Source organism: Panicum virgatum, chromosome 2N, assembly GCF_016808335.1.
Source record: "Panicum virgatum strain AP13 chromosome 2N, P.virgatum_v5, whole genome shotgun sequence".
Lineage (NCBI taxonomy): Eukaryota > Viridiplantae > Streptophyta > Magnoliopsida > Poales > Poaceae > Panicum > Panicum virgatum.
In genome coordinates, this window is record NC_053146.1 from 44,542,690 (window position 1) to 44,554,968 (window position 12,279).

General features: G+C 41.9%; 2 protein-coding genes across 5 annotated transcripts; both read left to right on the forward strand.

Annotated features, from left to right (window-relative positions):
- Nucleotides 1-690: 690 nt before the first annotated feature.
- LOC120660638 lies at nucleotides 691-2,440 on the forward strand. 2 transcript variants are annotated; one of them, XM_039939239.1, is made up of 3 exons: nucleotides 691-1,180; nucleotides 1,257-1,352; nucleotides 2,018-2,436. In XM_039939239.1, the coding sequence occupies exons 1-3, from the start codon at nucleotides 1,087-1,089 to the stop codon at nucleotides 2,173-2,175; spliced, it is 348 nt and encodes a 115-aa protein (XP_039795173.1). In that variant the 5' UTR covers nucleotides 691-1,086; the 3' UTR covers nucleotides 2,176-2,436. The 2 variants fall into 2 exon arrangements, with proteins under 2 accessions (XP_039795173.1, XP_039795174.1); XM_039939240.1 differs by having other exon boundaries at nucleotides 965-1,180; nucleotides 1,282-1,352; nucleotides 2,018-2,440.
- A 3,107-nt stretch (nucleotides 2,441-5,547) lies between these two features.
- On the forward strand, nucleotides 5,548-10,127 carry LOC120660639. Of its 3 annotated transcripts, none has more exons than XM_039939242.1 (9): nucleotides 5,556-5,711; nucleotides 6,371-6,458; nucleotides 6,542-6,905; nucleotides 8,295-8,366; nucleotides 8,456-8,520; nucleotides 8,636-8,786; nucleotides 8,883-8,960; nucleotides 9,055-9,144; nucleotides 9,577-10,127. In XM_039939242.1, exons 3-9 carry the CDS (start codon nucleotides 6,648-6,650, stop codon nucleotides 9,700-9,702), a joined length of 840 nt encoding a protein of 279 aa, XP_039795176.1. In that variant the 5' UTR covers nucleotides 5,556-5,711; nucleotides 6,371-6,458; nucleotides 6,542-6,647; the 3' UTR covers nucleotides 9,703-10,127. The 3 variants fall into 3 exon arrangements, with proteins under 3 accessions (XP_039795175.1, XP_039795176.1, XP_039795177.1); XM_039939243.1 differs by having other exon boundaries at nucleotides 5,559-5,711; nucleotides 6,310-6,458; XM_039939241.1 differs by lacking the exon at nucleotides 6,371-6,458 and having other exon boundaries at nucleotides 5,548-5,711.
- The last annotated feature ends 2,152 nt before the right edge of the window (nucleotides 10,128-12,279 follow it).

Below are 12,279 nucleotides of genomic sequence, written 5' to 3' on the forward strand. Positions count from 1 at the left end.
CGGTTGTCTCTTGCCCACTCTTTACTTTCAAGCACTTACATTCATGCAATTATTCATGTGCTTGACCTTAGAGATCATAGCTTAGCTCTACCTTGCTTAGTTTCTTATCTAGTTGTATCTTCGTAAGCTTGTGTAGTTTGCTTAGTTAGCCGGTTGGTGAATTGAGCCTTACTAGTATTGCATAGGTTAAAGTTGCTTTACTTTGTTTTAGAAATTTGAAAAAGGCCCAATTCACCCCCTCTTGGTCCATCGATCCTTACAGTTGGGCTTTCCTTCATACGAGTCAAGTCCGTTAGGGACCCCGGGTTTACACCCCTGTCAGCAGGGTACTTGGTGCTAGGGTTTGCTTTAGGCTGGTTTAGTCTAGCCGTTTTGTGTGGTGGAGGTGGAGTTTGTCGTTTGTTGTGTTTAGAGCTAAGGTGGTCGCTTTCTCTCTGTGTTGCCAGTTTGCCACTATCTGCGTGGTGTGTTTGTAACTCTGTATTTCGGGGCTCTCTCGAAGTCGCATCGCAAAATTCTTTTGCTCTTAATGAAATACATGCTCAGACATGTTCACGAAAAAAATAAACTCTTTTACTAAGTTTTAATGCCTTTTGGGTTAGGGATAGAGGTAGAACCTTATCATATAAGCAAATCCACGTTTGAAACTTGAAAGTGCATAAGGCCCATCGATTAGATAGGTACAACAGTCTTAGTCTCACTAGTCTTCTTTTAATAGAAGAAGAGCACGCACCGTCTCTCCTCACCCGACAAATGGCATTATCACATCCCCAACGCCAAGTAGAGATATACATGGACTATAATAGGAGCACTTCAACGCCTAGTGGGAGGGGAGAAACTAAAGGCAGCAAAAGAAGTTGGGCCAGTGTCCAATTCCACTGAACACCGATTAGACTTTGCCAATTCTATTGCCTTTTTGACTTTGGTCTCTAAACGAATGATCTAGGTTGCATAACATGCGCAATAAAAAGGGGTCCAGGGCATCGCCATTCGCCAAGGAGTGCAAGGCACATGAAGGCAACAGACGGGATTCCATTATCCATTAAGAGCTTGAGAGATAGTGCTGCACTGTTGAAGAGCTAGGCCATGGCGGCAATGAAGAGGGCACCGGCTCTGTGTCTTCTGATCATCTTGTTGGCATTCTACCTCTTGGTTTCCTCCAGTGCTGTACCTCACTCAAGTGAGCTCACACATCTCTCAACTCTGCATGCTTCGATTCATTCTTCTGTGGCTTTGCTGTGACACCACGTGATCAGGACCATTTGTTTCTGTGGCTTGCAGGACTTCAAAAGATGCCCATGGAAGAGACTGGGCAGATGCCATCGGTGAAAAGCAGCACTCTAGAGCCAAAGGTACCACAGTCCTGTCAACCTGACCTTCCTTTCAGCAAATCTTACCATCCAACACCTCTTGACCCGGCCATTTTCGCCAGAAACTGCATCTTTACTGTTCAGACAGAAACTAAGAGGATGTTTGGATCGAAATGCTAGTATCCTAAAGTGCTAAGTTTTAGCACAAGTTCATCAAACACAAGAGTGCTAAGGCCGCCTCCAACGGCTCCAGCGACATCACTATCTGAGGTGGAGTTCGGATGGATTAAAAAAAACAGAAGTTATTTTTGTTCTTCTCGATCTCTGCATCCTCCCTCTCACACCACTCTAGTACTTGTGTCATGCGCTAGTGGTGGAAGAAGAGCTAGCGAGCATATTTGCAATTCCTCTCTCTACCACGTCAGCTCAAGCCAGCGACATTGTCGATTGTTGGAGGAGGCATAATGGCTAATTTGGTAGGCTAAATTTTAGCTAAGACTCAAAAACCTTAGCAAAAATAGAAAATGCTAATAGGTGCTAAAGTTCGTACAAGTTCGTGTAAATAGGATTCCCGCGGTGCAAAGAAGCCTTAACTTCAAACTTTACCTGCTCTTTCTTATCAGATCGTAATCTTATGATGCTTCACTTTGTTTTAGTTTCAAGAAGACCGATGATCATTATTTCTCATGCATCGTCTCTCTCATCAGATGGAAATGAAGAGGTTTGTGCCGGAAAATGTCGAATCCGTAATCTCCGAGAGGATGGCCTTCGAGACTCAGGACTATGGTCCCCCAGGGCCCAACAACCACCACAAGCCACCGGGCTGGAGATGAGCGGCATCACATACTCACAGCGATCACTTTGACCAGTGCCGTGCTCTTGGTTGATGCTGAAGAAACGTGATGTTTAAAAAAAAGAAATGTGATGTTTGGTGTGTCTAATCTATATCTATACCTATTTCTAAAGCAAATAAGATTTCTATCTAAATTTTTAGTTTGATCCTGTGTTATTGACAGGTGGGTCTTAGTCCATCCCATATGCAAGTCGGACTAGCCCTCCGTCCACCACTTGAACATGTAGATCACTACAAATTAACGCACGAGCAACTATATATATATCCGACTTAGACCAATTTTGTCCGTAGCAACTATATATACCCTGTCCACTCCCTCTCCTCGACTCCCCCTCCGATCCCTCTCTCTACGCCCCTCCTCCCCGGCGCCTCTATCCCTCTGCTCTCTCCCTTTCCTCCCCTCTCCCGACGGCCGCAGGGCACAGCGACGGACCCCGACGTGCTCTGCCGGCTGGATCCAGCGCCTTCTCGGGCTCCACCGCCTCTTTCTCAGGCTCCCCTACCCCCTCCCCGCTCCCTTCCACCCTCCCTGCTCCCATCCTTGAGCTCCGCTGCCTCCTCGAGCGCCGCCTCTCAAACTCCAGGGGCACAGCCTCCCCACGGTGGTGGGGTGGAGTGGCTGCGGCCGCGAAGGCATGGTGCGGCGACGGCACGTAGCGGAGGCGCGGGATGGAGCGACGGCAGTGCCCTCGGGGCAGCTATGGCGGCGGCGCGGCGGCGAAAGCGCAGCGTGGCGGAGGCGGTGGCATGTAACGGAGGTGCGGGATGGAGCGACGGCAGTGTGCTCGGGGCGGCGGTGGCGGCAGCGCAGAGGCAGTGGGGCAGAGTAGTGGCACGTGGCGGGATGGGTGAGCCACGCCACGTCGCAACGATAGTGTTTTCCTCGACGCCCGGTAGGAATAGCGGACGGAACAACAAACGGGAAGATAGCGGGCTTTCCATACGCTAAACGCTGGAGGACGGTTTACCATCCCCCAATGCGTACAGCCTAAGGTAGCAAAAACCAGTGCTCCTGCCGGCCTGTTTAAGAATATAACATGCAGAATAAATACATCGACAACAAACTCTTACCAGCCTGGCATCGAACGGTCTGGTCGGGCTCAAACCCAAACCAGACTCTTAGGCTATGTCCAACGGAACCCCGGAAACGGCCCTCTCACCCTACATAGCGGCTACAGTTCTCCCCGTATCGCATCCAACGGCACCCCCCATTTTCTCCCCCCTGTCCGGTGAGCACGTTCGTGTCCCCAAATGTGGGGGGAGGAATCCGTCCCCCTACGCTCTGGTCGTTGCTCTCGTGCGGTCGGAGCGAAACAGTTGCCGTCTCAATTTATTGCTCGTATATTGTATAGTAGTACAAATACAGTACTATTTTTTCGGAATTTAAAAATGATAAATAAATAGTTAAAGAGTGAGGTATAGTGTATAGGGGAATAGATATGGGGGGAATGGTTGGAGAGAAGGAGTTATAGGGGGAGGAATCTTTTGGAGGGAGGTAGTAAAATATAGTAAATAGTACGTTTGGGGGGAGTTGGATGGGGGGAATGGTTGGAGAAAGCCTTACCATCTCCATATACTATTGATGAAACTAATAATAAAGCCACCTGAATGTAAACATCAAACTGTTGATGTTATATACAAAAAATGGTTAGTACATTGAAAATTCATACAACTTCATAGTAAAAGTGGTGACTGACTGACGATTTGTTTGTAGAAGTATGTTAATGGAAGCAAAATTTTCCATTAAGCTATAACGCCAAATTCAATAATTTAGTCAAGTTCTAACAAGACGTGTGGATGTGAAATATATGTGATAAGAACACTTTGTTAAAGGGGCACCATGCAGCTGGATATATAATGTGAAGCGAGCACATTTGGGGTGGTATAGCGTCTCATTCAAAGTAGTATCTCTACAAAACCAAACCATACGTTTGTACACAATGATTTTGAACCCAAATCCACTTTTAGATGATTTGAATAAGCCGATCTAATTATACACGTCGACAAAAACCATCTATATAAGCTAATTTCAAATTTCAAATTAATTCTCATAACAGACCAATATAGCAAAGTTAACAACGATGAGACTCAAAATAATATTGGTGACACGGACGCTACCAGAGATGACCTCTGGTGGTCAGGAGCGAGCCTAGGTGCAAAAGCGTGTTCGTCACGAAAAGAAGCATGAAAAAAAAGGAAAACGACGACATGACCATCCTCAATCGTGAATTCACGGTTAACACCATTAAAAAGCAATGTAGTTTTACTGAGAAAATTGCAAAACCACTTTATACCACTTGGAGTTTGATATTCATCCCATAAATCGTTTCTTTTTCTGCAAATGCCCACTGTCACTCAATTTTGCTGCAAAACCATCATAATGTGCAAATGCATACCCCCTACTCAATTATACTTTTTTGACACTCATGGTGATTCAATCCAAGTATTAGTCGCCGATGGGAATTCAAATGTTGTCGCATCAAGTTTTAAATTTGTAAAAAGGTTAAAAATCACTAATAAACTTAATTGAAGTACTTGAACAACCTTGATTCAGCTAGCTGGGTCTTTCACATCTCTACAGCTGTCCATCAAGTGCACACCAGGAAGTTTTTGAAATAAAGTCGAGTAGGAGTAGACATTTGCAACAGAAAAAAAACAGGGAATCTCAAACTTCAACTGAGATATACTCCATCCATCTTGAAATAGTATAAGATATATGAGGATTTGAAATTTGTACTCAAATGTAAGACATCCTAGAGCCTTTAGATGAAAAAGTTATACTTAATGTCCTTGAAATTTGGCCGCAATGATGAGCGCACGAGTCAGGTTAAGCGAGGCTGGGTAAAAACGAAGCGTTTTGCATAGCTGCATGCTCATCAATGCGTGAATCACGCATGCATGCATGCACATGCAAATCCCACGCACTCAGCCAATCCTGAAAACACAGGCGCGGCACCCGGTGCTAGAATTAAACTCGCGCACACTCCCAATGACTCATCTTGGGATCTTGGGTTCCTATACTTTGCTGGCTCCTAAAATAACAGCCTCAAGGGAGTAATTGAGGGTACATGCGTCTTTTTTCTATCTCTATAATTTATCTAAAAAACTTAGAACGCCCTATATTTCAAGATGGAAGGAGTAAGGTGTTTCTACAATTTCGTCTATATAAATTATCAAAGAAACATATATTTGGACTAGCTTGTCCTCTTTGTTATAATTAATTCAGCTAATTATCGATATAATCTGGAGAGTGTGTCTTATATATTGGATTAAAATAGTCTGGCCTGTGAATTATTATGATCTGGCCTCTTGTTTTAGTTTACAGCTGGATTATTTGCTTTAATTGAAAAAAGTAATTACGAAAAAGGAAAAGAAAACCGGCCGTAAGCTCCCGAGCGCGTCGCCGCCTGTTGCGTTCGCCCCTCCTTCTACTTTCGCCCATTCGCACCGCTCTCTCCCGTGGCCTTCCTTTTCCTGGCGGCGACAGAGCGGCGCCGTCCTTCATCGGGTCTTCGTCGGTCTCTTCGCCGACGACGAGCACCCACCAGGTATGCCCTCCCCTTCTCTTCCGTTCCTGCTGTGTGAAACCGAGCATGCGAACCCTAACCTAAACTATTTGTGTTCGGATCTGACACGATTACAAAATTTTACGTGTATATGCCAACTGACTTCGAATTTTTTGCAAAACTTATCGGCGCGCCCATATTCCGCCCCTGCCTGCCAGGTTTTGGGATGATTAATTTTTGTTTTGGTGGCAGATGTTGCTTGTGTTGCACTTGCAGTATTATTCAGTTTTTCCTGTTGGTAGCTTGTATTGAGAATTTATCTTGAGCTATTAGGACAGGAAAATCATCAAACTTACGAATGTGCATTTTGGATAAAATGTATTATTGTAGTATCTGTTCGTTCTGTTTATTACCAATTTGTGGATCTATGGATACAATTGTGAGGGATATCTCAGATGCTAGATTGGCACTCTTTGTGGAAGCAAACTTATTGCTTGGAAATGTACAGATTGAAGTAATTGTTTCATTTGCAAAGGAAATGCATAATTGTTTTGTGGGAGGAACATTATTGTACTGTTTGTGTTTCAGAACAAATTCTTTATTCATATCCATTGGACTTGTCTCATCCCTGCTGTTTTAGTGTTCAAATGTCTTCAGTGTTCAACCAAAAATGTTTATGAAATTGTTTTGCGATATATAAGATATTGGGCAGATAAGGTGGAGCTCAGATCATTGGTACCTCTACCTCTTTTATTTTTCACCAAGGACTCTGGTGCCTCATTTTGTGAGGTTAGATAGGTATCTTCGGCTGCTTCAATTATTCTATATGTGTTTCTAACGCCTGACCTGTTCTTTTCTCTTTTCTTTTTCAGCGGGACAATAAGCTTGGTCTAGCAAATAAATTATGAGCTCTGTGCTGATCTAATAGCATTTCTACAACAATTCTTTTACTGGAAGGTTTATTAGTTGTTTGCAACAATGAAGGATCATCTATTGCTCAATGTCGATGACCTAAGCATTCCTGAGCCCAATGAGGTCACGAGGGCATTAAAGAACACATCATCTGGGGGAACCATTGCACACCCACCCTCCATGGCTCATGCCATTTTAGCAATGGGAGAAAGCATGGTTTCGGAAGAAGAACCTCTTCTACAGATGGTGGAGTGTCGCATTTGTCAGGAGGAGGATAGTATTAAAAATCTAGAGAGTCCATGCGCTTGCACTGGCAGTCTAAAGGTTCACATTACTCCATTCCTCCTCTTCTTCAGATTATTATGGATAGATATTGTTATACTCCATATCTAATTATTATTTAAGGTGTCAAATGTTTTGTCATGGATATAGTTTTTATGTCCCTGTACCCAAGCAGTGTGACATGAGAGGTAGGAATTTATCCTTATATCGATGGAGTTTCTTACTCGTATAAGAAACCAATCTCTAGATTAAGGAACCTATTCAATCTAATGTCATCTCTAAATCCTAATCCTAGGCCATCCGTGAACAGTGGTCATTATTTGCATGAAACAGTCTCACGGGTTATCTGGCCCTAGCATAGCCTGGGGATGCTCCATGTCATAGCTCTAATGAGGTGCACATACCATGTTTCTCATTCTGTACTCTGGACCTAAAACATTCTACTGCCTAGAGCTACAATCAGTTAGTCACTCAGCTATACTATCCATCATGTCCTCAATGTTATATTTCTGTTTTGGGCTTTCGGTTTTAATATGTAGTAGATCAAAGACTTTTGGTATTCTGTCGTGGCTTAGTTTGGGTCTTCTCTTTCCTATCTTTATTCAGTTATGCATTGAATTTAAGTAACGACAGTTCTGCTTGGCATTGACAATTGGTATTTGGTAAATGTCTACTGTATAGATTGATTAGGTCTCAGTTCATACAAAATAGATTGGATCTAATCTTATATAGTGGACACTGTAGCTAGGAACTAAAAAAAAGTATCATAGGCAATATCTAGGGACATAAGATGATTGTAGTTCAAGGCATTTTGTCAATCTCATAATTTTACCATATGAGAAAATGGTCAATTGCTTAATGAAATGTGTTCCATTTCAATGCGTCAAGATATTATAATATGTCATCCAGGCAGCAATATGCCAATATTTGCAGTTTGCAAGAAACTACTAGCCAAGGAATAAAAACTTGTTTCTATTGTAGAAAATGGCAATTGATTATATGTTGATGGCATATTAAAACAGCCAACCTGAAAATACCCAAACATTGACCTAAATATAATTTTTCTGTCATAATAGAGCTTTATCTCGAGTTATGAGCAGTGCTCCATGGGATAAAGCTATCTTTACGATACAACTTTTGCAAGTATGTAGCAAGCAAGTATGCGGAATAGACCAAGTGTGAAGTAATAAGTGTTAATTTGATCTTTGAATCACCTCCCAGTAAATAGGGCACACTTGTTCTTTCATCTAGCTGAATAGGTTTTAATTTCGAGTTGACTCCTTTTGTCATGCTTCTCAGATTTGTTTCTGAAAAGAAAATATTTGAAACTGTGTTTCTTATGTGTGCATTATCATACATTTTTATGTGATTGTTATCTAGAGTGTTTTCTGTGGATACTCTTTTAACATATTTTTAGTTTTTGCTATGCAGTATGCTCATCGGGCTTGTGTACAGCGATGGTGCAATGAGAAAGGAGATGTAACATGTGAAATATGTCATGAGGTGATTCATGCCATGAACAAAGAATTTTGATTTCATTTTTCACAGATGACAGTTACCCTGAATTGCGTTGGAAAAATACCTGTCTGCAGCCTTACGAACATGGGTACACTGCACCTCCCAGAGCTCATCCTGATGAAACTACCATTGATATAAGGTAGGGAATAATGCTTGTTTCCATTCATAGCATGGATGCTAGAGTATTTTTAACTGCTTAAGTTTCTCTTCATCTAACTGCTTTTCACCACCTCTTGTTTCTTTGTGGTTTATAGTGGCGGTTGGACCATTACTGGTACTGCATTCGACTTGCGAGATCCTAGAATCCTTGCAGTGGCACAAAACCAAATCCTGGAAGCTGAGTATGATGATTATTCTGCCACGAATGCCAGCACTGCTGCCTTTTGCCGCTCTGCAGCTCTTGTTGTGAGTTTCCAGAAAACAGAATTATTATGTTGTTGCTAGTTAAAACAGGATGGCTTTCATATACATGTAACATCCTATTTACCCTTTTATGTTCAGTTAATGGCTCTCTTATTATTGAGACATGCACTGACTCTAACTGATGAAGATGATGATGATACTTCTGCAGTATTTTCAGTAAGTGAAGGAACCATCTTGAGAGTAATACTATTACCATCATACGCTTAGATGTTGTCATTCACACTTGGTAATGATGGTTCATAATTGGCAGCTTTTTCTATTGCGCGCTGCGGGTTTCCTGCTACCATTCTACATTATGGCATGGGCAATTAGTATCTTGCAGCGCCGCAGGCAGGGACAGGTCAGTATGCAATTTCTAATATGAACATCTGCATCTTTCTTTTCTTATATATATATTTTTAAATATTCTGAACACCTTGTGACTCATTCACCACCATACTCCATATATATCGAAGTTGACTTGACCCTATAGTTAATGAGTTGTTTGAAACTTTGAATTTGAGTAGTAGTACTCGTTTTTGAATTCATGATCAGGAACTAAGCTATGCAACCCATCTATTTTCTTGATTACTTCTCAGTAATAGCCTAAACATGTTTGAAGCTTGTGTTTGGCTTGTGACCTGTGCAATCGAATATGTTGGAAACAGATTTGACGAAAATTCAGTTTTATAATGAAAATCTGCACCCTCATTACCATTATTTGGTTACTTGCGACATCTAGTGTTGCTCTAGGGCCTTTGTAAATCCCTAATTGCGTTGTGTCTGTGTTCAGGAGGCAGCTGCTCTAGCTGCAACAGAGGTGGCATTCATCCTGCAGTCGGGGCAAGGGAGGGGAGTGCATTTCACCATCGCACCAGACTCCCCTAGCACACCTCAGCATGAACCACCACACCCTTAATGATATCTATCAAGGAGTGGCTGGCTGTGGCAATGGTCGCAGCAACCGCAGATTGCTTATTTGCACAGGATCCCCCAAGGATTCATTTGCCGTGGTTGCAGTCTAGTGCAGAACCGGATAATTTCCACCTGAAGTTTCATTGCATATCAGTGTACTGAGTGCAAAGATGCATGTTCGTGCTTTGGATTTCACTAGTGCGTTGTGCATGTCGGCTGGGAAGTAACGGGGTGTATATAACTTAAGAGATATCTGGGGCCTGATCGCCCTAATTGTCAAAGTTTGAAAAACAGCGCTTTCTGAGGCGTATGTTTGATGTGGTCTCTACATATGGCTTACCAATACTAACCCAGACGATGTAGAAATATTTGCGCGATAATCTTGTACTATATTCTGGGGATGTCAGAAATGTTTACACTAATGTTCTAGTGACAGCGGGGCTTTTCACTGTTTTTTCCAGACCCACCTGCGTTAACCGCACAAGACTACAGGCTACTACAGCCCACATGAAACAGATTGCTGCTTTAACTTTTCTTCAAAGTTCAAACTGCAAAGGAAAACAAACTCCGTATGGATTGCAAATGTCTTATGATTTTATTTATCGGACCCCAAGAGTGAAAAAGTTGCCCACTTTGTCTACAAGGGACACACACTTTCAACAACCAAACGATGCATCGACTCAACCAGTACTAAATGTTGAAAATATAAACAAGATAGATGGAATAGCCCCATTTCCGTCAACATCTATGAATGATGAAAATATGAACATACTAGGTGGAATAGCCCTATTTTCGTTCTCGAACATGAGGGATGAAATTGAGCCTCAGGGAAAGTTTAGGGACGAAAATGTTTATCCCGCCAACAAGATATACCAGCAAAGTAACTGACACAACACCAGGCCTCCTTGTCATTGCTTTAGCAAATCATAAATCACTCTTTGCCACCTTTTTCATTGTGAGCTGTGACGTAGTCCCTTGGAGCTCCTAAAATGATGACTCTTCTTGTGAAACTTATCAGCCTACTAGAACACCTCAAATGTCATGCACCAAAGTTCATATTAGAAGATAACACCACAGAGCAAAGGAAATTGCATACGCGAATCAGCATAACCGAAATATAGTGTGCACATGTGAATGGTGCCTATAGAGACTTTTCCCTCCATAGTTACAAGGGAAGCCCACATGAGCATAAACCATGGCAGCTTGAATTCGATTCAGGTTCAATTAAAGCCAAAACTAACATGGAAATGGATCCTGAGTATTATTTTAGATTTGATAAAGTTTATAGAAAAACAATAATTTTTATGATACTAAATGAGTATAATTAGACTCAATGGAATATATTTTTGTAGTTTACTTCTTTTTGTAGTATAATTAGTTTGATTTAGGATAAACTGCAGATCTCTTATATTTCAGGATGGATGTATCATGGCGCACTGTAGGGATATACTAGCTAGTCATATTATATGAAGCAAATGTTTGTATAATTTAGTAGTATATATTTTCTGTGATTTGGATTTTATGAATGGTGTGTGTGAATCATTTGTTGAACTGAAATTGAATGGGTTTCATTTTTTTTTCTCAAGCACTTCATTTAGTATTAGCTATTCACATAGTGATATTGCAGTTACTTAAAAATCTTTATAGAAGGAAATGGCTTCCTGTTCAAGAAGTTGATGTTGAAAACAATGACGAAAGGATCTAATTAGAGGGACGCATTACATTGTAAACATTAAAATACTATGCATTAGTTAAATGGTAATAGAAGATATGTGACCAAGGTCTAACTAAACTTCAAATATTACCTGAAATACGAATGAGAATGACCATGAAACTCACGAGTCCCTGGGTTTATACCCGTTTCTGAGAACTTGTTTAGCGGGCGCACTTAGAATACGCTTCAAACTATGCTTTGAAACTGCTGTAACCTGAATCATTTTCTTCTCCCTATTGGGAAATTAAAATTAGGGGCAAGCCCTTTCCTCTAAAAAAATGACCATGAAGCTCATTTTGGTCAGCTCGATTGATCGCCACAGGGCACGCAACAAACTGCGTCATGGGAACCAACAACGAATTAACAGGTTCCGTACGCAAATAACTGAAGCATATTTATGTGTCCGTTATGAAAAAAGAGCATATCTTAGATTTTGGTTGCAAGTTTCAACAACCACGGCATTTTTTTTAGTATTACCACTGTAAATGAAACCTCAAAGAACTATGGCACCCGTAGCAATTTTTAGCTGGCCGATAATGCTGCCATAGTAAAGGGTAAATAACTTTTACCTTCTCTTACTACCAAGTAGCAACACAACTGGAGCTTGCTTGTGCAGTTGTGTTAAAGCCCTTCCTTTCACGTTCGTCACATCAATTCATGGAGTGGGCACCAGCTTCAACAGAAATTTTGTTGTGTAGCTTCAGAAATTTTGTGTAGTTTGAGGCGACGATGATGGTCACGGCGTCTGGAGGCTGGAGCCGGTGGCAAACGCACTGGCTATATGGGTCGCGTGGGCTGAGAGAATTGGGCTAATTCAAGCCCAACTCGCGGTACCTTTCAAGCCCGTTACCCGGCGATCCGTCCATC

What these genes read in the sequence shown, in the direction of transcription:
- LOC120660638 (XM_039939239.1), top strand. Translation starts at nt 1,087, where the DNA reads ATGGCGGCAATGAAGAGGGCACCGGCTCTGTGTCTTCTGATCATCTTG. An exon ending in CAGTGCTGTACCTCACTCAA is followed by an intron (nt 1,181 to 1,256) that starts GTGAGCTCACAC and finishes CCACGTGATCAG; the next exon opens with GACCATTTGTTTCTGTGGCT. An exon ending in GCAGCACTCTAGAGCCAAAG is followed by an intron (nt 1,353 to 2,017) that starts GTACCACAGTCC and finishes CTCTCTCATCAG; the next exon opens with ATGGAAATGAAGAGGTTTGT.
- LOC120660639 (XM_039939241.1), top strand. Translation starts at nt 6,648, where the DNA reads ATGAAGGATCATCTATTGCTCAATGTCGATGACCTAAGCATTCCTGAG. An exon ending in CATGTGAAATATGTCATGAG is followed by an intron (nt 8,367 to 8,455) that starts GTGATTCATGCC and finishes ACCTGTCTGCAG; the next exon opens with CCTTACGAACATGGGTACAC. An exon ending in ATACTTCTGCAGTATTTTCA is followed by an intron (nt 8,961 to 9,054) that starts GTAAGTGAAGGA and finishes CATAATTGGCAG; the next exon opens with CTTTTTCTATTGCGCGCTGC.